Raw genomic sequence first — 26761 nt, 5'->3', positions numbered from 1 at the left:
AATCCCGTACCTGGTTCTGGTATCCACGATTCAAGGTCGCTTCAAAAAACTGGAGAACTTGGAGGGTAGTCACAAGATGAAATGTGATTTGACGGAAGGTTATCAAGAGCAAAACTATTTTTTTGGCAAGGAGTTTAAGGAGCGACTTCTCAGTCCAGAATTACATACGTGGAGACTAGAAATCTAATAGTGAAGCCTGTTCAGTCTAGCAAAGGTATTGTGAGATCCAGCTAGTGAAGTGTGAAACTATAGATGTCCAGGCTAGAAAGTACATATTTTTAACAGCGACAGTAATTAGTTATTGGAATGGCTTGCACAAAATGGTTAGGTTTCACCACTACTTTCTAGAGGTTAAATTTCACTGTAAATAAATGGAGTCCTATGTATGTTTTAAAGGAAGATCAGGCTAAGTATCTGTTATGATTCCTTTGAGCCTCAGTCTCTACAGAGATTGAAGTGGAAATGTTTGAGACTGGAATATATGATCATTTAAATGTTTTGGGCAATATTTTTCAAATTCTTTGAAAATACATGTGCATTTTGAGTCTTCTGTCTCCATGAATGCTGGATTGTAGATATGCTTTAGGGTTAATTCTTAAGGAAGAAGGAATATGATTGTGAGCTACACTGACTTTTTATTGGTACGCTGAACCAGGTGATTGAAAATTTAAGAGCAAGTTATTAGGCTTCCTCTAAAATTCCGTGGTATTTGTAACTTGGACTAAACATTGGTGAGGAAGAGTGGTAATAAACAAATGCAGCCTTCACTGTACCTCAGCAAAGTTGTCTTTTAAATGGTGTCCTTGTAAAAAGGAGCAGATATGGAAAAGGTTTAGGATTTACAGACAAGGAAGGAAAAACTCTTGGTAGAGAGAAGAACGTAATGCAAAAACAGAACTGAGTAAAGATACAAACACCCGTGTGGTTAATCCAACTTTTGTGTTGGATGCACAAAGATGACCGGAGCATTTGCTTTGAGTATCCTTACAAAGAGTGGCAAAATTTGTATGGAACACCTATGGGGTTGAAATGTGGGCTGATGTGACTACTGAATAGAGAAGAAAGTTGAGTTTCAGCTACTGTTCTGGTAAACATTAATGCCTGTTTGTATAAAATGTATCTACAAGGGAGAAAATGGAGACCTTATTAGAATATAGATTTGTCTGGCATTTGTGGTATTCACCTGAAACTTGGGAAATGGCTTCGAAATACCACACTAGTTGTGTCAGTGAAGATTCAAACTTGCTCAAAGCTTGTAGAAACCTAATTAACTAGTTAGCAGAGGGAGTAGCCTAGCTGGGACAACACAGTCTACGAATATTCAAGCTAGCATGCTTAAAGCTAGTTCAGTTATGTCTGCGCAAACTGTAGCTACGCCTTTAAACTGTCTAGATCACGTTTGAAGTGCAATTTATTATTCTTATCTTACAATAAACCAAAAATGTTTCTTCTAGAAAAAGTGTCCAAAATGCTAGTTACACATGAGAATACAATGTGTTTTCATGTACATGTGGATGAAGCCAATCCTGACAATATTCTGAAGGTGTGGAAAGACTTATGACCCATAATTTGAGAGTTCTAGGTGGAGCAGATGACTACGTTACTGTGTCAGCTTTTATTGGATTTATGTTTACATAAATATCATTAAAGATCTAGCATAATCGGCTTTTCTTAGTGATTTCAACATGAAGTGCTTAGTGTACGTTGAAGAATAATCAGGCAGGTCACTCTAAAGGAGGAGTGAGAAGGTATTTTCTATAGGAAGATGCCTAGGAAGTAAATTTTCTGCCTCTTTTGCCTGTGCATTCTTTGCATATTGTTACAATATTCTTTACTGAGTGGTTTACATTTTGGGTCTTGACTCCCTGGCACTAGTCTGTAGCACACCTGAGTTGTAAGGTCAAAGTCCAAGACACACATCTTCTCTTTGGAAGCATGCTAATTAATGCATGTTTTCCATATCTGTAATCTGGGTAAGCAAGGCGCCAGTTACTCTGAATTGTTCAGCCTGTTCATAATTTCACATGGAATTTACATATTAAAGTGAATCCTATTGACAGAATTTGGGTTGCTCACTGTTAGAATTTAGCTAGAGTTCTTAAACTTTAACTATTGATATTTACTCATGTAAAAAAGAAAAACGTTACTATTACACCATAAATTATAAGACTTTTGGGTTCCTTTTTCTTCTTTTTTATTGGTTTTTGAAGACACATTGTTGCCTGAAAGGCTTCATAAAGTAAACTATGATACTGGTGTGATGGCGCTTTATTCATACGTGGTATATTATACATACGTTTGGTATGGTATTTGTATTTATCAGTGTGAAGATTAAGCTTTTTTATAGATTCTAGATGGTAATTTGGCAAGGAAGAAAACTTGATAGTGGTTAGGAAAGGAGTGAGTATAACAGGAAAAAAGTGATATGAGGAGCAACAGAACAGAAAAAAAAGTTGGTTGATGATGAGGAAAATGGTTAAAAATAGGTAGAAGACAATTCTAAGCAATTCTATCTTATGTTTCACAGGGTGGATGCTGTCAGTATGTGTAAAGCATGTTTGGTATAAGTGCTAATAATAAGCTCTGATATGCATGCTAGGCTAATGAATTCAGGTAATGCAGGTTGCTGGTGACCTCTCATGAGGTGGAAGTTGAAAGAGAAGGCCTGACACAGCTTGTTCCTGTTGTGTTTTTGTTGGAAGCTTGTTTAGTATATAGAAATCTACTCAAGTAAGAGTAATTTCGGATACTGTAGTCCGTTTTAAAAAAAAAAAAAAAAGGAAATTTTTTTTTTGAGGCCTTTTGTGTAAGGAGTGAAGTAACCGTTGTTAGTTCAGATTTCATTTAGAGCTTTTAGTTATTTTGCTTCTCTGACCCACCTGTCTACCTCTGTAATGTAGAGCTGGTGGCCAGTATTGCTTCTCAAGGTGATGTGAGAAAACATTGTAGTGTAAAAGAATACAATAATCTTATTGAAGAAGCTTGTTTCTAGAGACTTATTTTCCTTAAGTGGGAGGAATTCCAGTTTTGTAAGCCCATATGCTTCTTAATTCAGTTCAACTGATGACCAAAGACTGTGCTTTTTTCTTTAAAACAGCGTTTCTTTTTACCAGTTTTAGATCTTCCTTTCCAACTTTACTGGTTTCTGTTCCTGTATTAAATAATACTTTTCAGCTTATAATTCATGCACTTGTCAGCTAATTTAATTTCTTTGGGTTGTATCTGTAGATTGTTCATTCTTGAAGTGTTTTGGTAATGTAAATATATTTAAATGTGAAACATTAAAAATATACCATTTTATGCACTTCATCTATCTACTGGTTTTGGTGCATAGTCTCACTTCTGTGAGACCATGAGTTTAGGCCAGAAGAAATTGCGATTAGACAATTAGACTTCATCAAGCACTGTCTGCTCTGAGTGTAGGTTAGCTGACAGCACATTTTAATATATTACCATTTTTTTTAACAGTTAATTTTATATAAAATATAACACCCCTTCACTTGTTCTAAAATGACAGTGTGTCTAAGGGTGTAAAGCATTTAGCTTGTAATTATAGAAAGATGTTTAAGTTTTTTGTAGTTCGGGCTGTGGTCTTTCTACATTCTACCAACCCTGGTTAGACAAGCACAGTTATCCAGAAACTAAATCCATGTACCTGAAAATACATCCACCACCTTTTTTCCAATGAAATATTTTAGAAAGCTTAGATACTGTTAAGTAGAGAGAGTTTTCAGGTATCACAGTTCAATAATCAAACCTTTACATATCAGCATTAGTATCCAAATGCAAAGGACAGTAGAATTTTTTTCATGCGGAACAACAAGTATCACTATCACATGTAGTTTTTGGGGAGAATGATTCAAATTTAGCTAGGATTGTTAGTAGTGATGCTTTTTAGTATCTCCTGTAACCTACTAGAATATTAAGAATAACAATAAATAGAAAACTTATTTGAGCTGCTGCCACATCTCTCCAGTATATAATCTGTAGGATATCTATTGCACCAAAACTTTAGGTACTAAAGGATTAATACTGACAGTGAGCCACTAAATAGTAGAAAGGAGCAGTGGATCTATTAGACATCTGTCTTATCAATCTTCCTTGGACCTCTGGCCAGCACAAAGTATGTCAGTATTGTATTGTTCACACATAGACTCTAAATTATGTAGGAAATACCAATTTTGCTCCTTTATCTCTTTGTCAAGAATATCAGCTATGCAAGTAAATTTCTTGAACTGTGTTTTGCATTCCACAAAATGCTGTAGTCTATGCAGTAAACTGAGCATCAGTTAGTTTGATCTATCCCTTCTTTGTCTGCATGAGGTAGGTAGGAACTGCATCTTCAGTATACTTTTTTTTTAGAAGATGTACATGCAACCCTTGCTTGGTACACAGCTGTTCTCCGTACCCTGTGAGTATTTGTACATCTGAGCTAAGACAAAACCAAAAGTTTTTAGATCAAAGTGTTGAGGTTAAAGAGAAGGTGGGTTTGTTTGCCTTTAATGTAAAAAAAAAAAAAAAAAAAAAAAAGCTGCTATTTGAACCTTATTGGAATGTAGCCTTTGTTCTGATTCTTCAGGTTTCCAAACAAAATGATAGTTTCCTGTTTTTAAGTGTTATTTTTAACCTTAATTTTCAGTGTTCTCACTTGCTACTTAGATCTTTCATGCTAACAATGTTGATAATCTTCCGATAAGGGGTTGGGGGGAATTGGTCAGGTAAGAGAAGTTGTGTAGTACATGATTGAGTTGAGGGATCAGTGTGATACAATTGCAACTACATTGTTTAATTCCTTTTAATATCTTTAATAAATTTGGCTTTAAGGGCTGTGGCTATATCTGAATACCTGCTTACTATTCAGATGCCAAGCTGAATATTAGCTTGCGATTCCTGCTTGGACGGTCAAATCATTGTGGGTTTTTTGGCTTTTTTTGTTTGTTTGTTTGTCTGGGCTTTTTTTGTGGTGTTTTGGGTTTTTTGTTTTGTTCTTTTTTTGTTGGTTTTTTTGTTTGGTTTTTTTTTGTTTTGTTTTGTTTTTTTTTCTAATCTAGGATGAAACAGGTGCCTATTTAATAGACAGAGACCCGACCTACTTTGGGCCAGTGCTGAACTATCTCAGGCATGGAAAACTGGTTATTAACAAGGACCTAGCTGAAGAAGGTAAGATGTCACTAAATCTCCTGCTTTCTTGTCACTTGCTTATTATTGTCACTGCTTTTGAGTCACCAAAAGTAACTTAAAAGTAGATGGTGAATCTTAATCAGTGTAGCATTTTGATCTGTTTCAAGCGAAGCTGATAGGTATCATGCAGTTATAGTATATGCTGTTATTTGAGTGTTTTGAGTACGATTCCTGATTTCACAACCCCTGTCCCCATTTAGAAATAGAACATAAATATTCAAACATAAGGGGAGATGCCTTTTATCTTATAATCTTGTATCTTTCCTGTATGACTGTGTGAAATATTTGGGTTTAGTCTTCTTCAAGCAAAAGAATACTGGCTGTGAAACAAGCTTTAGAGGACGTAAAGCCAAGTAAGAGTAAAGTTCTGGGATGTTCAGATGTGTGCAATATGCTCTTGAAGAGTAAATTCTGCCCTCAGCTTCTCCCTCCCTGTCCCCAGTTCATATCAGTTGTACCCTAATGGGGGATGACTGTTTTAAATCGTATAGTACTAGAACTGTATTGATAGGGTATTGAAGAAATCGATCAAAGAGAAATACAGTCTAACAAAATTAGCAGGAAATATAATTTCCATATGCATTGTTAAACACATAGCATGTGTGGAGAACAGGTAAGACTTGAACGTGTGAGTAGGAGCAGTCTGTAGTATGTATCTTTAAGCCTTTGTTTTGGGGTCTAAGATCTCAAATGACAGGAAGAAAAATTTTCTGCACGCTAGCAGCCGCAGAGCTTTTCAGTAGGACTATTTGAATTTCTCTTTTGTATTCCAGCCTGAGGCGGGGCCTGAGCTATGGTGGTCCATCAGTCTCCTATGGAGTGGCATTTGTGCTCCTTTTTTTGTTTCCTGCCTCTCATTCTGTATGTGAAATGGCATCAGTTTTCTTCGGGGTTTTTTTAAGACAGTTTTTCAGAATGAGCTAAACTTTGAACTACATGTGCCTGAAGGAAGCCAGAATCGTTATGTTCGTAAATGAACTTCTCCTAGGGCAAAATAAATCATTTTTCTATAGCTGTAGAGAAGATAATCTTAGGAACTGGTTGGTGATTTTGGCCTGGAATCTTTGGTTACACTCTCTTTCCAAAAAATGTTCTCATACTAGGTGTACTGGAAGAGGCTGAATTCTACAATATCACATCACTAATAAAACTGGTAAAGGACAAAATAAGAGAAAGAGACAGCAAAATCTCACAGGTGAGGCTGTTTACTAGTGTGTTTTTGATTTTTTGTTCTATGGCAAGTAGTGGGTGGGTTCCATTTTTTTTCCTTAACTGCTCATTTCTCCAGTAAGATACTGAATGGCTGTCTCCATCACTGGCTGAGCTGGAACCATTAGTACGCAAAGATTAATATTCTTAACCACCAGTGCCTGCCAGTCTGCTTACAAAGGGCACAGGCATATGGTTCCAGTTCTTGTTCAAAAACTGAAAACGTTCTAAAGAATTGTTCAAAAATGTCTGGTAATAGTAGAATTTGTCATAATACCATTTCTGGAAATAGTTATTTTAGAAAACAGCTTTTGTAGAATATATGTTTCTCATATACATTTAAATACTCTGAATATGATGAGATTGCCTAACTACAGTATAACTGCTGTTTATACAGTATGTTTATCCAGCATACATACAGATGCTGTTTAGCTCCTGTCATACGCTTTTGTAGCAAAGTTAGTTTCTTTATTTGTAGTGCTCTGTAGTTGAGAAGACTCTGCCTCTTCTCGTAGCAGATCATATTTCTTCACGAAAGTGAATATGATAGAGAAACTGTTAAGTAATGAAAGTATTCAAGTTTGTTCTTTAACTCTGCTACTCTGGCCTTCTGTGATAACTGAGTCTTCTGGAGATATTACAAACTCATGTTGCGAAATTTCTCTTGAAGCTGGGTTGTGGGATAGCAGAGCTGCTCTGATAGCATTTTCTAAAGGATTTCAGCTTACATGGTCCTAGTTATTCATTGCTCTGGATGGGAGACTTTGACAGGGAAATAAAGACATTTTTGAATATGTTCAGACATTCCTTAAAGTTAGGTAGGCCTCTGCAGAACCTCAGCCTTGATTTTGAATGATGTGGTTTGCTACCACATGGAACGATAGGTAAGTCTTAAGATTGTGTTGTTTTAACTGTTACGTAGCACTTTTAGTCCCCACGAAGCATTGAGTCTTCTGCAAGGTGATTCTGAACAGATGAGATTTCTTTAAAAAAAAAAAAAGACAAGGTGTTCAAGGTGGTGTTGCTTACCATTTCTAAAGAATAAGGGCAACTTTAGACAAGTCACAAACATAGTGAATTCCATGCTGTATTGAGCATCTTGTATTTCTTCTTGAAGGTGCCAGTCAAACATGTGTACAGGGTGCTGCAGTGCCAGGAAGAGGAACTCACTCAAATGGTTTCCACAATGTCCGATGGCTGGAAATTTGAACAGGTAAAAAAACCATATGGAATATAATGACAAAGTCTTCTAAAAATTCACTTATGTGAAAGAGGAGTATAAAGTCAATTCTATGCATCTTTTTAAGTGCAGTCATTTTCAGAAATTGGCTAGATAAAGATACACAGTTAAGTTAAAATTTGGTATTTGTTTTCTTATTTGTCAGAGAACAAAAAACCTGTAGCTTTCCAGGAGGTCAATTGTGCTGACTTTCTATAAAAACATCTACATCATGTTTGAAATGTAATCCTTCAGTGTCTACACACGAGCATTTGAAGGGTGAATAAACCAAAATTAACTAATACACGTTTATAGGAATGGTAGGTCAGATATAAAGAGCTCTGGGTAAAAGACATGAGCTTGGGAGATAAATGTTTGTCAGGCCCAAACAATGGTTCTTCAAATAAAGAACTGATACACATAGGAGAGTGAACTTAACCAGCGTGGATGTGAAGCTGGATAGGTGTGAGCTATGTGAATGTTTTTGTTCTTTGAACTGCATAAAAATAGCTTTGTGTGTACTTTCAAGAATACACTGTAAAATTGCAAGAAGATCTTTTCTGTTACCTTTGCTAATGTCTGTAAATAAGAAACTAACTACGTGGCCTCTTCATCCTTTCACGTTCCTAACCTACCAGAATATTTAAACTGCATTGGAGCAATAAATCTGTTAACTCTGGAGTGAGACACACGTGCTCAGCTGCCAGCATCTTTTTCAGTGTCTGGTGCCAACTGTAGGAGATACTGGAATAAGCACAAGCCCCTTATCCTGTGCAGTCTCACTCTAATAACACAACAAAGCAACATTTTTAAAAAGTAAGGCACACGAAGGTAAAAGAGAACGTTTTGTTTATATACAATGAAATGTGTAAGGTGCTGGTGTCATGGAGACAGCTGTAATCAAATAAACTAAACCAGCACAGAGAAAGCTTCTTATGCTTCAGTTCTCCGGCTCAAGTATTACCGGGTCTGTTTGGCATGCCAGAAGCTGAATGTTGTTTAAGTCCCTGGAAAAAAGCTCTCTTTTAACACACTTGACTGTTTTTTGACCAGTGCCTCGGCAAAGTTTTTTTGACAGTCGTCTTTGTAATGAGAAACTAGCTTTCCTTACAGATGAAGTTTCTTTACTTTTTAACAGGTTAAATTATACTGTGGCTTGGATACCTGTCCTAAAGCCTTGTATTCTTTGGGGATATTGTATTTGGGAGTAATACTGCTTCGACAGTGCAACTGCTGAAAGAAATATTATAATCTCCTTTAGAATTTAGAATCTCTTTTAGAACTGGATAATTCCAGTGGTTTTCTTGACCGTTATGTCCTTGTTTCATCCAGCTTTCTCCCTACTCCCTCCCTCTCCCATGTTGCTCTCTCTTGGACACACAGTTTGAAGTCGATAAACGCAACAGCTGTATGGTCTCATCATACTTGGCTTCTCATTACCTCAGACTAGGCCATCTCTCCTTTGGTTGTATTGCAGACCTGCTTTTAGCAGACATCATTCACTTGAAACATGATAAGAATATTCTGTATAATCTAATCAGTTTTATTGTTAAGATTTGAGAACACTGTAGCATTTCTGTAATTTTTTAGTTTTTCTAAACGTGTTGCTCAGCAGCATGCTTCCTTCAGAAGCAGTCTTTGGGGTGGCACCTACCACGCTTTGTACATATGATCATTAGTGGGATAGAAATCATCAGCTTTTTCAGAGGAGTAATATTCCTATGGGTTGAGAGTCCTTGTGCTCTGTGCCCCATATAACATGTTTAAGTGGTTGTTTTTGATCAAAAACATTTCTTTCCCCTTAACATTTCAAAATTTTCTTGTAAAATACAATTGGGTGTGGTTATTAAATAGGAGTGAAAGGTGTTAAACTTCTGGTGCACTTACGAGGATGTATTGATGCACTTTTCCAAAGAATAGGAGTGAAAGCGCTGCTAGAATACTGCAATTATGTGTCAGTCCCCATCCGAAAACTACTGCCAATAGTTGTGCTGCCCCACTTTTGTGAATACAGTGGGTTATTTTGTAGGTGTTTTTTAGCTTCAATCGTTACCTCTTCAGGCAATCAGGAGAAACAATATTTTGGCAATACTGCATAATGAGAAACTTTGGGCTATACAAAATTGCTACATACAAAGGCTTTAGACAGCAGTGGTGTGTCAGTCATGTAAATTTTAATGATTAATGTAACTTGAGTCTGTCACCATAATGCTGTCTTAAATATGTTCACTGTATGAGGAGGACGGTGTTTAGCTGCTGCCGTCAAAATTACTCACATAACAATAGCAGGATAAAAATAAATTTACTGTTCACGAGCCTTCTCATCAGTAGTAATCTCCAGTTTACTCAGAATAGGCAGTTGTTGTCTAGTTCTTCACACTTAATTTAAAGCTCTAATCTTTCTCAAGTGCACTGACAGGCTATGCTTTAATTTGAATGGGCTAGGAATTGTCATGTATTGTTAAGATAAAATTTTTTTTTTTGTAATAACAAGTTGAGAAATTTAGCTGAGGTTGTTTGGACTTTCTGAATTATTAGACGTTTGGCAAGTTTGAACAGAGTTCTTGGTACTGATTTTTATGGAAACAAGACAGACAATTTTTTCCACTCCAGTTATTTTCTTGGATCTTCTGTGAATTACCCCTTCTAAAACCAATTTAGAGCACTCAACTTTTTTTCCCCTAGTTGACTTCATATGTTTCCTTAGCTGTATATTGTTTCTCAGTATCTGGAACAAGATGAAGCTCTTTCATACCCAGGCCTGATATATTGCTTTACATAACACCTTCCAGTTTTATATCCACGTTACCTTCTGCACTTGGCAAGTATGACAGGAAAATAATGCTCGCTTTCATAATGCACCAAACTTTATGTTTTTCAGAGTAGTTGGCTACACCACAGTGATATGGGGAGTTTTCTTACTTACTATCAGTAACTCTTAACTTCCCTTGAAATTACAAAGGGCTTTGCAACTGCCTTCATAAATTTTAAGTATGTTGAAATGAAAGTTGTAGCTTGATAGCAACCTGTTCTAGTGGCAAGTAAATGTTACCTGAACGTTTGAGCTCGTCTGTTATTTGTACGATTTGGATAACGGTATGTGCTTCAGCTTTACAAAGGTTTCTTTTTGTGTTTTGCTTTGATTGGTTATTTCAGCTTGTCAGTATAGGTTCCCAGTACAGCTGTGGCCGGGCCCAGCAGTCAGAGTATCTGCTGATAGTGTCACGGGAAGTGAAAGGGGAAGAGAGATGCTTCCAGAAATGCTGCAGTGAGGTGTGTCACACCATTCTTTTTGCCCTCACACTGATATGCTTGGCCTCCTTGCGTTTCTGCTGCTTTCAAATCATTCCACTTTATTCCTGGATGTACAGCACATAGTAATTTGTGTGTATTTGTGACTGGCTTTTATTTATATTCACAGTATTTCATTATACATTATGAATGTTTATATTGTAAAAATAATGAAAAAACAAACAAACAACCTCCCCTGGTTATTAGTTAAAGGTTTTTCTTAAGAAGAGTTCTTACCTTCTCAATGGGTAACTTCTTTTCCTTAAATCTTCCTCCAAAGTTAACAGCCTTTGATCCATACTTGTTAAGTAAAAGTGGTACAATTTAAACATTAGGAGTCCTGTATATAAAGCTTTGAGTTCACTGGGTTCAGAAAGGGACGTTTCTGTGTTAATCGTTGTTCCAGTTTGAGTGTATTTCATCCACCTAATAGCCAGTTAAGTTCTGAGTTTGAACCTTTTATTTCTGGCAACTCGGAACTTAACTGGCTTTTTTTAGGTGGATGAAATGTATTCAAACTGGAACAACAAATAACAGAATTTTTCAGAAATAAAATATGGAGGAGTGAGGGGAGAACAAAACCAGCAGTTTTAAATCTTGTCTCAAGTGAAAAGAACATCTTGGGGTTTTTTGGCTTTATTTTTTTGTTGTTTTGTTCCCCCCCCCGGAAATTTTCTTGAAACGCAAATGAAGAATCCTAGCTTCACTCATTGGCTTTTAGGCTGTCTCATCCTTCCTGCTCCCCTCGCCCTCAGGTCACTGCTTTTTAATTGATGTGTTACTTCCCAGTGTTCAAGAGTTTGGGAAGGATTTTTTGCTAACCAGTAATGTTGGAGGCAGTTTCCAGTTCTTTACATAGCTGTGCTCCATTTTGAAGTGTCTTATGTGAATTGATTTGAGAATCTGGTGTTCTGTAGTATTTTTCATCAATAAAATACTCAGAGTACTTTTTCTTTTCCTTGCTATATATATGGTTATTCAGTCTGAAAGATCAGTATAACATCACGAAGATAACGTGACAGTAAAGTGACTTGATATGAGCAGAACCTTGCCTATGAGTTTACATGGACACTTAGCCATGCAACTGTAGATTTTAAACCTGGACTGTTGCTTGGCTATATTCCAGAATCTGCTTTCAGTGTACCAAGCGCTATCTGTTTCTTGCATTTGTACAGGTAACATTTGGAATGTGGAATTAATGCACTGGGTTTGCAGACTTTCTGGACCTGAGTAGGAAGTGTGGCCTGTTGTGAAGGATGTGTAGGGTACAGGCAGCATGATGTTATTCATGTGTTCATGTCCTAGATAGCTCAAAGTAAAATTCAACGTAATAAAATGGGAGATGGGGGAAGGCAGTGAAGAAATGAAGGCAGGTATGAAATTTAAAAAAAAAAAACAAACAAACTGTAAGGGAATGAATTTTCCTTCCTCCTAGATTTTAAGTCTGACAATTGCATTAAGAGACCTGAAATAAATATGCTTGCGGTCCTGGTGTCAGTCATCAGTGCTGAGTTTAACGGCTGATGTGTATGTATCTTTATAGCCTTTTGCAAATCCTTTGAGAAGGCAGTAGAATTAACGCATTATAACTCTAAAAGGTGTAGAGGCCATTCTTACATTCATACAACTTGATTCTGTAAAAAAAAAAATTGATGGGAGGCCTTTATTTTATTCTATCAACTGTTAGTTAGTGTAATTAAAAAAAGGGGGTGGAAAAAGACAAGCTTTCCAAGGCAAGCTTTCTAGTGTACAAGTTCACCATGTCTGAAATAGAAGCAGTAATATTCAAAGTATAAGAATATTTAAAATAGAATTTGAGAATAATTGTTACAAAATTTACTCAGTTTTGAGAACCAGACCATCACAGAAAGAGAAGGAAATTGGTAGTCATGAAGTAGAAGAGTTAGTTAATATGAGTAACTCCAGTGGGAAGCAGAGAAAGACAGGGATGCTGTTTGTGCAAGTTGGGGTGGTTATCTGTGATGGTAATACTATTGCTAATTTGTCCTGTAAATGTACTGTATAGATTCTGAATCAATATTGTTAAACCAGTATAGCAAATCTGTATAGGCAAGTTATTGAAACGTGGCTGGTTTTGAGATCTGTCTCAATTCACTTAAGGCATGAGATTTGTTCACTTCAAAAATAAGGTTCCTAAAAGTGATGCACCAACCATTTTGCCTATTCATAGGGATATTTTTAGGTGTACAGTTATTGATTTAAGACAGGAAGAGATTCATACATTTTGCTGACGTTGAGTAACTTGATGCAGGAACCATTTGACCTATTCTCTCAGCTATACCATTTTTATAATCTGTTTTTCTTAAATAGTCTTTTTTGAAAGACACAGTTATCCTTTCCCAGAGCCGCAGACTTAGGAAAAGTTCTTCAGAAAGTTACTTCATTATTGTCCCTGAAATCTTTCTTAAATCTTTCCTCTTTCCTGACCATAGCTAGGCATCAGCTAGTCCCTGTCCACCTTTACTTATGCCAAACTGTTTGTTGTTGTTTTTTTTTTTTTAACTTTGCCCTTTCTGATTGTCATCTTTTATCTTACTTAAAAGCTCAGGCTTTATGAGACAGGAACTTCCCTGTTGTTATTTCTTTGTCTTTTCAGGAAAATCCTGACCTGTATTGGCACATCAAGCAATATAATGCAAATAATTACATTTCTGTTGATTAATAAATAATAATAATAATGCTTTCTATTCCTGCCTTTTGTAGTTACAGCTGACAGCCTACTAATGTCAGCACCCTTATTCCATGCAAACAGTGAGTGGATCATGATCTAATGACTTTTCTGTGATAAGTAACATTGGCATTTTCCATATGCTTGGTTATGACACTGTTGGGGCTCACAGGGACGCTCAAGCAGGATCACACTGCTTTAGTAAGGAGTGTAATGAAACAGGTCATGGAAGGAAAAAAACAATGAGGAAAAATACATACATGCATATATACATACGTGTATATAATCATACAAATCTATGAAATTCAGAGCTTCAAAATGTGCTTTTTTTCCTTCCTTAAGTTCTTGGTCATTAAAACTCCCTCTACTGTTTAAGTCCCATGAGCCAAAAAGAGTTTGTCCTCTCAGAAAGTTTGAGAAACAGTAGGCTGGATGCTCCGAAATCCTTTTCCTATGCATTTTAAAACATGTTTTGCAGACTTCAGATTACTCTGATTTGTTGTGGGTTCTTTTTTTTTCTTGGGGGTGGGGGAGTGGGCGCGTGGCAGGGACAGACAGACACGGGCTGGGGGAGTTTAACAATTCCTTCCAGTTTCTCAGCATCCTTCTTAAAGTGTTGCCACCAGCACTGGGAACAATGGGGTGACTTTTGGAATACAAGTGCTAAAGTATTGCTTTATTTCTGATCATACTTTCTGACACAACAGTTCAGTTCTAAACTGCAATCATTTCCCATTGTTTCTTTTTCTGCCATCATCCTTATTGCTGCTAATGCATCTCAAAAAGCTACGATGAAGTTTCTAGCATACTGTTGATACTATGCAAATAATACATGCTTAGTTGCACATGTATGGAACTGCTTACAAGAGTATCATGTGTTGGAGTTTTGAAGAACTCGTGTTTAATGTTGCAAAAGTGACTTTATCTTGAAATGCACCAGCTGATTAATAATGGCAAAAAGTCATCCAGATGTTTTGCAGTCAGTTAAATCAATAGTCCTATCCAACTAGCTAATAAGTAGTCAGCCTGCCATGTCTCCTAAAAAGACTGAGGTGCAAAAGGTCAACTTATTTGGATTATGAAGCATTAGTGGGGGATGTAAGTAGCTATCAGCTAAGGACGTGTCAACCTTGTTGAACCAGGATTGATGATTTGGCTGATGTTTGGATCTTGTATCATATCGGCTTTCAGAGAGGTTGTTTATTTCTTTGGTATCAATGAGTAAAGAAGTATTTTTCCTTCTGGTAGTTGTTATCATAGCTTATCTGATAGCAAGTTCTTGCCATTTTGCAAGAAGAAAAGTTGACTGTGTACTAAATCAAATTGTATGCTTGAATTTTATTCTTGAGAATTGATAAAGATTTCTCTTCAGAGAAGGTGAATTATGCATGGCTTTATTTAAACATGTATCCAACTTTTTGAATGCTTTCTAGCCTTTAAGTAGATTAAAAATACTGTTTAAAATAGTCCTACAGTTTACCTCAATAATTGAAGCAGTTACTGTATTTGTATTATATGGTTTGTAATTACTATAAAATATATAGGATAAACTTGTGGTGGTGAATGGAGTTTACTCCGGTTGGCAGCCGGTCACAAGCGGTGCTCCCCAGGGCTCGGCGTTGGGGCCAGTTCTGTTTAACATCTTTATCAATGATCTGGACGAAGGGATCGAGTGTACTCTCAGTAAGTTTGCAGATGACACCAAGTTGTGTGGGAGTGTTGATCTGCTGGAGGGTAGGCAGGCTCTGCAGAGGGACCTGGACAGGCTGGATCGATGGGCCGAGGTCAATTGTATGAGGTTTAACAAGGCCAAGTGCAAGGTCCTGCACTTGGGCCACAGCAACCCCATGCAATGCTACAGGCTTGGGGAAGAGTGGCTGGAAAGCTGCCTGGCAGAGAAGGACCTGGGGGTGTTTGTTGACAGCCGCCTGAATATGAGCCAGCAGTGTGCCCAGGCGGCCAAGAAAGCCAGTGGCATCCTGGTTTGTATCAGAAATAGCGTGGCCAGCAGGACTAGGGAAGTGATCGTGCCCCTGTACTCGGCACTGGTGAGGCCGCACCTCGAATACTGTGTTCAGTTTTGGGCCCCCCGCTACAAGAGGGATATTGAGGTACTGGAGCGTGTGCAGAGAAGGGCAACGAAGCTGGTGAAGGGTCTGGAGCAGAAGTCTTATGAGGAGCGGCTGAGGGAGCTGGGACTGTTTAGCCTGGAGAAAAGGAGGCTGAGGGGGGACCTTATCGCTCTCTTCAACTACCTGAAAGGAGGTTGTAGAGAGGTGGGGGTCGGCCTCTTCTCCCAGGTAACAAGCGATAGGACAAGAGGAAATGGCCTCAAGTTGCGCCAGGGGAGGTTTAGACTGGATATTAGGAAATTTTTCTTCACCGAGAGGGTTATCAAGCATTGGAACAGGCTGCCCAGGGAAGTGGTTGAGTCGCCATCCCTGGAGGTATTTAAAGGACGTTTGGATGAGGTGCTTAGAGACATGGTGTAGTGGTGGTTTTGGCAGTGTTAGGTTTATGGTTGGACTCGATGATCTTAAAGGTCTTTTCCAACCTATATGATTCTGTGATTCTGTGATTCTGTGAACTTTATACCACTTTAACAGGCTTAAAGCCAACTTAACTGCTTTTTTTCCTGAAAATTTGTGCATGATATTTTTTGCTGATAGGGAAGAGAATCAACAAATCATCTCTATATATGAAGTAGGTCTGCGTTGATTTTCCAGCTTTTCAGTGGACTTTCTTAGTCAATTTTGTGCAACTAAGCAACTAGTTACTTTATAGGTTTTGTGATTCTATATTACACAAATACGTTACGGTGCAGACTGCAGAGTATCCATTGTGGAAGATTATCTGACTTAACGTCTCAAGATAAATGGTGCCTTTGTATTCCAGTGAGGATGTGTTGGTGCTTCTGAAAACCTGGGGCTTTGCAACTTCATTACATGGTTTTGGTGGAAAAAAATGTCTTTATTACATTAATTTTTGATCAGCCTGTGTTCATTACTGACTATGTATTTTGCAGAACTAGAGTGATGTTAGGAGTGGAGGAGGGAGGGAACCGTTTCTGGTGATTACACCCAGACGGTGTGGTTAAAGTAGGTAGTTTGAGAGTGCTGAATTTTGATTGCCAGTACTGTTCATTGGAGGCTGAGCCTTGTATGCTGTAATACCATCAGGGTCCAAAAACTTTCACATTGCCTAGGCCTGGCATCAGGTTGGTTCGTTGTGCAGACATACTGCCTGCTGCTCTTTGTAGACATTGGCTGGCTGGCTGTGGAGGTGCTTGCTTGGCTGTCTTACCACAGTTCTGGAACATCTGAGCATCTCTCTCCTCTCTGTCCTTAAAAGTACAATGAGGCTTTATTTTCTCCTGACAGTGCTGTATGGAAGCTACCTCCCACTTCTGTTGGGGGAATAATCTTATCCCTCAATTACAGATTCTGGACCAAGATTTCATCTCGGCTGCATCTTCCTTGCTTTAACAAGGCTTTTTACTCTCTTTGGTGCTCTGCTAGAGTAATGGCAGTACACGGTTTGTTTTTAGATAGATAACTACAATGTTTCAAGTGCTGTTGCCCTAAAAAACAAGTCAAGCCTTTTCTATGGGGCCATTACTAGGGCACTTCAGTGATATAATAGAGATTGGGGAATAGGACAGCCTTATCACGTGTGGGGTGATGTGGTAGGTAGATTTAATATAGTTTTGGTAATGGCATTTAGATACAGTGTATCTGTGCAACAGGTTGATTTTTAGGACTTTGATTTGTGTCGGTAGTAATGGCACCATACATTATCTCGTCATGCTTTTGAAATAAACCTTTAAAATAAATGAACCAGCTACATCTGAATTGATTCTGGCTTGGAAAGGCAGGCTATGTAAAGCTTCTAGCATTAGGTAAGTGTACTGTGTGCAAGGTAAGACAAGTTACATGAAATTTCTGCCTTTTGATAAACATGCTGCATATGAGATAGTACTGATGTTGAGTATATCCTTCTTTCTCAGTAAATTATCATTTATTATTCAATATTGAGACTTGTAGAAGCTTGTAAATGCGTCACATCTCATTATACATGGCTTCTGCTTGTAGCACTTCCTTAATTAACTTCCTTGTAGTAGTACATATGAATTTCAGATGTTAATCTTGGTGTCCCACCATACTGTGTCTTGCTGTTTTCCAATCAAATGCAAATTTTGTCTTTGTCCACTCAAAGTATGTTTTAATAGAAGTACTGTTATTCTGTAAGTAAGGTGGTGGTATCCCTTCAGGCTAAAGTGCTTCCTGGATGCAGCCATTTACATGTTAGATCATGCCGCATTAAGATACCACATAGAAACTTTTTACAAATTAACTTTGGAGGTTGGGAAGGTTTCCAGCCAATAACAGAAACAGGGAACAGGTTACTTCTCCACTGGCCTGCCTCTGTAGCCTTTTCTTTCACAGTATAATTATAACTGTAAATCATTAATTCTGTAAATGTTTAAAAAGAAAAACTATGTTTACCTTATCATCAGAGTGTCAGTGTATTTGTCAACATCAAAATGTATTTGCATTGAAGTGGAGAATCATGCTTCAGGCACAACCAACAGTCTGAAGAGTGAGGAGTGTTTGTACTAATGATGAGAATTTATGGAATTTGTTTTGTGTGGAAATGCAATTGATTTTTTTTTCCCCTCCCTTTTCCCCTCCCCATCTTTCAGCTGGTCAGTATTGGTTCTTCCTATAACTATGGCAATGAAGATCAGGCTGAATTTCTGTGTGTTGTCTCAAAGGAATTGCATAACACTCCCTATGGTACAACCAGTGAACCCAGTGAAAAAGCAAAGGTAAGTTACTAGACATTGGACTAAAGAAATGGTGTCACATTGGGTGGGCTTCACTAAGTCGTGCTAGGCCTACCTCTGTTCTGGACCATTATTTAATTGCCTTTTTTCCCCTCACTCATGACTAATAATGGTTCCCTGTCCATTGTATGAGAGACTGTAAATGGTATAGTCAGCATGGTTACGCCAATGGTTACGCCAGATGGGTTCTTTAAATGCAATACTCTGTACTGTTCCTGATACCTGTCCTGTTTTTTTGAGTATTGGCAGGTATTTGCTGTTTACAGTTGAGAATCTAGGTTTTGTTTCTTACACATTTGAATGCTTCCTTATTCTGTCACTGGTTCAGTTGAAAACTGTTTTTCTTGCTTGAGTTCAACTGAAGAAATCTTACTGTCAAGAATGGAGATTGTAATATGCTGTCTCTGAAAAAGTCATGTGCAATATATTATAAAATGAAGGTATTTGTTAGCTTAGTATTTTCAGGTTTCTACCTAGCTCTCTTTACTTTCTGTAACCAGCTTTACAAAAAGATTGTAATGGGAACAATATCTTAGCATTTTACTCAGTCTTTCAGAATTTGTACAAGGGAAAATGTAAAAACACAACAGAATAAGTAATAAGGCAGACCAGTTATGTATGGAAGTGTATTCTTCTCTTCCATGCATATTGAACAGTTTTTATCATTGTATTGTTGCTTTGTACAACAAGATGCCTACAGACAAACTGGATACTTCTGTAGTTGGCTTAAAAGCTTTTCATTTAGTATAAGTAGATGGGAAACAATTGGTAAAACATCAAAGGTTGCTTTTTCAACAATCACCTTCAAAGAAATTAATTTTGAAATAATGCTAGGAATTTATCTGGGTCTTGGCATTGAGGCCTCAAAGAGATAAAACTTCACTACTTTCTGTGCCTTGTAACTTGGTTATGCGGCTACACATATGGAGACATTTTTGTAAATTGCACTATAAAAATACTCCAAGCTTTATGTTGGATTCTCGGTGAAATGATTAATTTATGCTCTTTTGTCACTGTTGAGATAAAACTTCCGAAGAGTTGTAAGGGATTAATGTAGTCAAGGGTAAACAGTGAACCTGGGTAAGCCAGGGCTCACTCTTTCCAAAACCCTAGTCAAGGTCTGCTTTTGCCAGGATGCTTCGGGAAAACTTTAAAAGCTGACGAGTTAAAGAGGTGTGTGGTAATAATTTAGGGCTGAGATATGTACCTGAAATAAAACGTGGAATTCTAGAACCTAATAAACATCTTCATAAGGAATGGTAGTACATCATTAGGGAACTTCAGAAATTGCCAGAGTTACATTGCATCCTTAATGTAAAAGAAAATATGGATCAAATGAAACTATTAAACCCTAAATACAAAAGCTAGTTCAGAGTACAGTACAACTCTATAAATTCAGTAGCTCTGAGAGAAGCTAAATCTTAGACCTCTCCATTGAAGTGCTTCTTGGTTATTGTTTCAGGGAAGAGAGCAGAACATAATTTGACCAGGGTGATGAATAAGAATTACTGTTAATTTTGGTTGGAGATATAAACATTCACTCCTTTTGTCCTGGAAGAGCTGAGCTGTTGCTGGCCCAAGAAAAAAAAATGTGATGCAATTGCTCACCACCCACTGACCGATGCCCAGCCAGTCCCCGAGCAGCGATCGCTGCCCCCCGGCCAACTCCCCACAGTTTCTATACTGAGCATGACGCCACATGGTATGGAATAGCCCTTTGGGCAGTGGGGGTCAGCTGTCCTGGCTGTGCCCCCTCCCAGCTCCTTGTGCGCCCGGCAGAGCAGGGGAAGCTGAGAAGCCCTTGACCAGTGTAAGCACTGCTCAGCCACAACTAAACATCAGTGTGCTATCAGCATTATTCTCATACTAAATCCAAAACAGCACTGTGCCAGCTACTAGGAAGAAAATTAACTCTATCCCAGCCAAAACCAGGACACTAGCAATTAATGGCAATACTTGAAGAATAATTTTTTGTACATTGTGTTTCTAATAGATCAGTTATTTTTTTCATAGGTATATGTTGTGTCTGGGAAAAAAAAAGAAAAAAACCAAAAAATTTCTTTTTGATTGGGAGGTTTCTGACAGCTGTGTTCAGGAATCTTGACTGGACCCTGGTAGCTGTTGTCTCTATAGTTCCCTCTTAGCCAACGTTAATCCTTTAGTCTGCAATCTGTTCATTAGTGTCTGAGTTGGCCTTCATGAAGTTCATATGATTGAAATTCTGGTATCCAGTGATATATACAGAATAATGTGTTCGTATACTGGGACTGACTTTTAGAAGCCATGAGACAGTCTTCCTAATAATTTTAGAGCAGGTTGGGTTAGAGAAAACAAAAAACTCCCAGTATATAGTTTTTATTGACAAGCACTTCAATTTTAATTAATAGTACTGGACTTTCAGAATAGGAAAAAGCATTTTCTGATAGCCCATCTAATCAAGCTTCACCTTCATTCCTTCTTAGAGACTTCTTTTCTGGTGTTTTCTTTTTCTGGAAAACAGTTTGCATGGTAAGGTAGTAGTTGACTTCCATGTAACCTTCTAATACACCTAAGCGAAGGAAATGAACAGTATTTGGGAAATTGACTTAAATGGATCCAGTGGCTTTTCCTGGTGGCCGTGGCACTACTGAAAGATAACCTGTATTCCCACGAGTATTCTTCTCTTTCATACCACTTTGTTGACCTGTCACTCTTGGGATAAATGCCGAAGCTTGTTCATAACATCTGCATCCAAAGTTAGATTCTCAAGTGCTATCCTTTCCCATCTGTGGTGAAGAGTACACGAAGTTAAGGTACCAGCTTTACAGTTGTATTTAAATTTTCTCTCTACTTGTGGTCCCTGTTGCTATGTTGCATGGCACTATTGGCTTCTATCTGCTGACTTTAGGACATTTGAAAAAGGAAATTTTCATGAAATCTGTAACCTTCCTCCTTGAAATTGTCTGCTGTCATACTTTCTTACAAAGAGTTGGGGTCCCAGATAAAAGTAAATAAATGTCATTCCCAGATACTTCAAGTGTAAGTGGACTGTACTTTCTTGCAGCTCTGACTCACTTACAATCTCTTCTTTTCCCTTCCTTTCTCTATACTTGCTGTATGCTGCATGCCACTCAGAGTGAGGATGAAGAAACGGATTACGATATGAATGACTCAGATTAAGTGTAAATGTCATGGTGAGCACTAGCTGCCCTAGAATTTTACCCAGATGCTTTTCTGCCCCATCCAATTCCTGCCCCCACTAGTGCTGTCCTTTGGCTAGTCCCGGTGGTGTGTGTCTTTGTGATTATAGTTGTGGCGTGGTTAGCAAAGATAGAAATCCTCTTCTGGGTATTGCTTCTTTGACAGAATAATTAGTGTTGCTGTTATAAGCTGTATTGTGATTGGTTCCTTTAAAGCTTTGCTGAGAAGAAGAGTTCTTTATGTAGATTCTAGGGTCAGAATTGCTTTTCGTTTTTATTTTCCGTGCACCAGCTTTTCCGTCAAATGTTTTTTTACATGTAGAGGCATCTGATACAAACTTACAGTATACATTTTCAGTAAATGATTTGGCAATAAATTAGCAAACTTGACTGAAGTGCAACATAGTCAAAAGATGGTCTTATCTGATAATTTTGAAACTAGTAATATTTTAATCAAGACCTGGCAAATATAAGTATAAAGTGTGATCTCGGTGTTACAGTTATATTTATCACAGGAAACAACTCTTTCCAGGGAGGGATCAGGTCCTTTCCACTGTAGTTTGACATCTTGTTGAAGATCAAGGTACTTTAAAAGTCACAAGTGGAAGGACACAAAAGTTGCATCAGAGAGAACAACTTCTGCAACCTTTTCCTAATGTGTCTGCAAGCACTGCTCATATTTATTCTGCTATCCAATTTCTAGAAGATAACTTACCATTGAATGTTCAGTGATACAGTGTGTGGGTAGTCACTTGGGCCTGTATAAATTGAATTTATTTAGCATTGCATGAGATTGAACTCCCGCTTCTCACCTATACACGTGAACTTTTTAGCTGTAAAGCAGCCCTATACTTAGCTCTGAAGTGTTGCGTTCGCATGGCTGAAGAAGAACCTACATTATTTTCTCAACTGATGCTACCAGAAACTACTGCTGAGGCAGAATAAGGTCTTTTGCCAAGTCTTCAGGAATGGCTGCAAGGAATGGATCAAATCTGAAGCTTTATTGAAAAAAATAAACTGGCACTGTGCTGGAATTGAATGCAAGACTCTTAAGCTGCCTGAGAGACAAACAGTCCTTAAAATTGCTATTCTATCTGCAGCAGATTTCTTTTGAGTGGAAGGAAATAGTTCTCACGTTCTGCTTCCCTAAGAAGCAATCATACTTGGGCCCCTAGGATATGAGAGTTCATTCAGCATTTTTTAGTGTTTATAAGTCAGCTTTGGATCTGGTGCACCTGGAGGGAAAACAGAACAGAAACATGAAAAGAAAGAAAATACTGAACACAGCAGATCTGCACCAGGGTCGGGACAGTCCCCAGTATCAGTACAGCCTGGGTGATGAATGGATTGAGAGCAGCACTGCAGAGGACGACTTGGGGATACTGGTGGGTGAAGAATGGGATATGAGCCAGCAATGTACATTTGCAGCGCAGAAAGCCAATTATCCGGGACTACATCAAAAGAAGTGTGGCCAGCAGGTCGAGGGAAGTGATTCCGCCCCTCTGCTCTGCTCTCATGAGACCCCCACCCAGAGCACTGCATCCAGCTCTGGGGCTCCCAGTACAAGAAAGACATGAACCTGTTGGAGTGGGTCCAGAGGAGGGCCACGAAAATTATCAGAGAGAGTGCGGGCTGGAACTGCTCTGCTATGAAGAAAGGCTGAGAGAGTTGGGGTTGTTCGGCCTGGAGAAGAGAAGGCTCCGGGGAGATGTTATTGTGGCCTTCCAGTACTAAAAAGGGGCCTGTAAGAAAGATGTAGAAAGACTTTTTAGTAGGGCCCGTAGTGACAGGACAAGGGGCAATGTTTTTAAACTGAAAGAGGGTAGATGTAGATTGGATATAATGATGAAATTCTTCACTCTGAGGGTGGTGAGACAGTGGAACAGGTTGCCCAGAGAAGTTGTCGATACCCCATCCCTGAAGTGTTCAGGGTCGGGTTGGGTGGGGCTTTGAGCATCATTTCAAGCATTTCATTTAGTGAAAGATGTCCCTGCCCATGGCAGGGGGGTTGGTCTAGATGATCTTTAAAGGTCCCTTGCAACCCAAACCACTCAGTGATTCTATGATCTGAAGTGTGCAGACAGAGGAGCATTATTAGTGGTCACCTGTTTAGCTAGTAGAGCATGTTCTCAAACGAAAACTTCTTCCGTGCCTGGTTCTGTTCCAGACATACTCCTCAATCCTAGTTATTAGCAGTTTGGGAGAAGACCTGCCATAACTGTTTTCAAACTTTATTGACCTCTGTTAGTGTTGAGACATCTTCTCTTGGCATTTTTGCCCAGTAAGCCACTAAAATTTTTAGGAATAGGGTTTTTCAGGAGAGAAAAGGAGGAATTTCAAATTGCAGAACAGAATCAGTCATCCTTTCAGTGTTTAGTAAGTAAGTACAATTTTGATAAAATTCCTGATAACTGAAATTCAGTTTCCTCTTTGGACAGAGTCACTGCCCATGACTACAAAAGATCCTCTTTCACACAGTTTCTGAACAGAGGTGGATGGAACACCTCTCATGAGAGTTTGCTGGTCAGAAATAATTTCCCCTTTAGTAAAGGTAGGGGTTACAGAAGAAGTACCAAGCAAAGTGTGTTAAAATATTGCCTGATCTGATAGAATTTTCTGCTTTACGTTGGGTTTACTGGCTTAATAAAGTGTGCAAAGTTCAGCATCCAGATCTGGCTTAGCTTTATCTTATTGTATGTGTTCCTGAAGCTACAGAAAATAGTTCTAAGTCTATTAATCTTAGAAGTGTTTTTTATCTTCTAGGAAGGAATAAACACAAATGTTTCATTTTAAACTGGAAAGATTCACAAAATGAATAGATGCAGTATTATTTTCTAACTGCACAGGTGCTTGTTTCAGCCATTTTTTTGTATCTGTTGGAGATTGTTTCACTTACTGACTACATTTGGTGGGTCAGACTGTTATCCGCTATGTGGACATCTACTCCAGCACTTTGTTCTCAGCTGTGACCAACAGCAAGTGCTCGAGGAAAGAGTTTAAGTACGAAGCATTTATTGAATTAACTCCTGATATATTTCCCCACCTTCCAGTAAGCCTCAGTTTAGGAATTTTGGCTTCAAGCCTGCATCCAGATCATTGTATGAAAGCTACAATGACACTATGATACCCTGACTAGGTAGCAATGGCACTGTCTTCTGTAAATTTGTCTAATCCCTTTTGAATATATACTAGCAGTTGCTGAGCAATTTTCAGGGCCTGGCTTTTCCTCACAGAATTCACTTTCCTACAGTTTCATATGAAATGTTTTTTGCTTAGTACACATAGTAAATTATCTTCATGAAATAAGCAATATTTGCCTCTAAAATATACCCTAAAGCATGTCATGACCCATGGGAAACATCTTTCTGTATTTTGGAAATTTATCAAAGTAGCTGCAGTGACATTGAGCTTCATAACTTCAAATAATAATATTGAATTTGAAATGAAAAAGAACTTTGTATGCACAAAGCGAGATCCAGGTGCTGCAGGGAGTGCAGTGAGCAAGTGATAAAGTGGATTTTTAATTTTTTTTTTTTTTAAGCTGACACTGAACTGTCTCTGAATTGTCCCTGAAGCACACAAATGGTGACGGGTTCTTTAGGAACTCCAGTCCTTAAAAAATCTTATGGAGTTGTGCAAAGCAGGTGAGACCCTACTTGACTACAGTCACTACAAAAGACATATTAGGCTTGATGACTGATAGAGGCTGATAGGTTGAATTATCAACATTTTAACAATACTAAAAATAAACCAAATACCTAGAATTCTTTATTTAAAACCATACATGAAAGTGCTGTGCTGTGTTAAGTGGTTGACAACCTTTATCCTACAAGCACAAAGATTTTTGTTTTGTCTGTGTTTGTGCGTGCTGTCAGATTCTGTGGGTCCGCTGGGATGGAATGTGCTACTGAGTACTAGCATCAGGTGTTTGTCTCAATATCAGACTACACTGAAATCATCATAGAAGGAAATTCTACATTGAAGACAGCTATGCCATTGTCCAGGGATTGTGCCTTTGCTTTCTTTCAGCCTTTGAAATCAAGAGCCCTTCCCAGTACTAGGAAAACTGTCAAGAAGCAGAAGAAATCATTAGAGATACTTTTACTTACAGATTAACGTGAAGTACCTGTGCTCAGTACATTTGAAGCTTTGCTTAGTGCTTTATTTGGCTACTGTCACAATTGGTTCTACAGTTTGCTTAAAGGCTTCCCTGCAGTACTACGCAGCCCAAGAGCTGACCTCCTTGCTGATTGCTGTTCAGTTTAGAGCAGCAACATGAGAAACGTTGTTGCTTGGACAGTCAATCCTAAGACTTGGATCCTGTCCTCACTGGAGGAGCCAAAAAGAATTGAAACAGCAAAGGAAAAAAATAGTCAAATTGGAAGTAGAATAGGTGGTCTTCATGTTGTAAGATGCTATAGACAAGGATTCCTAGGTTTTTCAAGGGTAGATATTTTGTTTCCGTTAGACTTCAGCCCCTATGTTTAATATATGCCTTTTAAAGTGAATATTAAACAAACCAACTGCTTTTAGGGGAAAAAAAAAAATCCTTTTACTCACTGTAATGGGAATCTCAGTTCCCTGGTAACAGTGGGAGAATCAAATTCCTTAGACAGAATTTTTGAGAAATATCTTCCTCTGCATGAAGTCAGAGCCTGCATCGCCTCTCAGCTGCCTAGCTTGGGTGTTTCAAAGGATAATGATGGACAAGGTAATGCATGAAAAGTTCAATGCCCTGTGTCCACAGAAACAATTTTCATGTGGACAAGGATGCCTAAAAACCTTGTGAGATCTTGCATGAGCAAATAATAGTAATGTAAAAATATTTTAAAACTGCTGTCAGAGTAGTACTTATTTTCATATAGCTGGTCAGTCCAGCTGATAAGCTTTGTATGTCTGAACAGCATAGTAAAAATCTGTGAAGAAATGTAGTTGGTTGACTTTAGTTCATGCAAAAGACCAAGCCTGGGCATCTGTTTCAGATTTTAAACCAGTCTGTGAATTTGAATCTTGCTAGCTCGTACTCTTGGCCTCTGAAAACTTCCTGCATCATCTCACCCAGTGTGCCATTTGTGCACATTTTGAGTTGCTAGTTCATGTTTTCAGTACTAATTTATGGGACACAATTTGCAGCTGAAACTTCAGAG

The 26761-nt window shown here is 38.2% G+C and overlaps 1 protein-coding gene across 3 annotated transcripts in view; it reads left to right on the top strand.

The window, feature by feature from the left end:
* KCTD5 (potassium channel tetramerization domain containing 5) overlaps positions 1-26761 on the top strand; it is a 39176-nt gene that overhangs the window by 5649 nt on the left and 6766 nt on the right. For 2 of the 3 annotated variants that reach the window (XM_075515307.1, XM_075515306.1), the window contains exons 2-6: positions 5052-5160; positions 6285-6376; positions 7508-7603; positions 10766-10882; positions 18292-18417. In XM_075515307.1, coding sequence (XP_075371422.1) covers positions 5052-5160; positions 6285-6376; positions 7508-7603; positions 10766-10882; positions 18292-18417 — 540 coding nt within the window. The remainder of the gene's footprint in view (positions 1-5051; positions 5161-6284; positions 6377-7507; positions 7604-10765; positions 10883-18291; positions 18418-26761) is intronic. The other variant, XM_075515308.1, reaches the window with a different exon arrangement.

This window comes from Mycteria americana, chromosome 12, assembly GCF_035582795.1.
Source record: "Mycteria americana isolate JAX WOST 10 ecotype Jacksonville Zoo and Gardens chromosome 12, USCA_MyAme_1.0, whole genome shotgun sequence".
Taxonomy (NCBI): domain Eukaryota; kingdom Metazoa; phylum Chordata; class Aves; order Ciconiiformes; family Ciconiidae; genus Mycteria; species Mycteria americana.
Note: the sequence above shows the minus strand (reverse complement) of the source record. Positions and strands in the feature narration are given on the sequence as shown.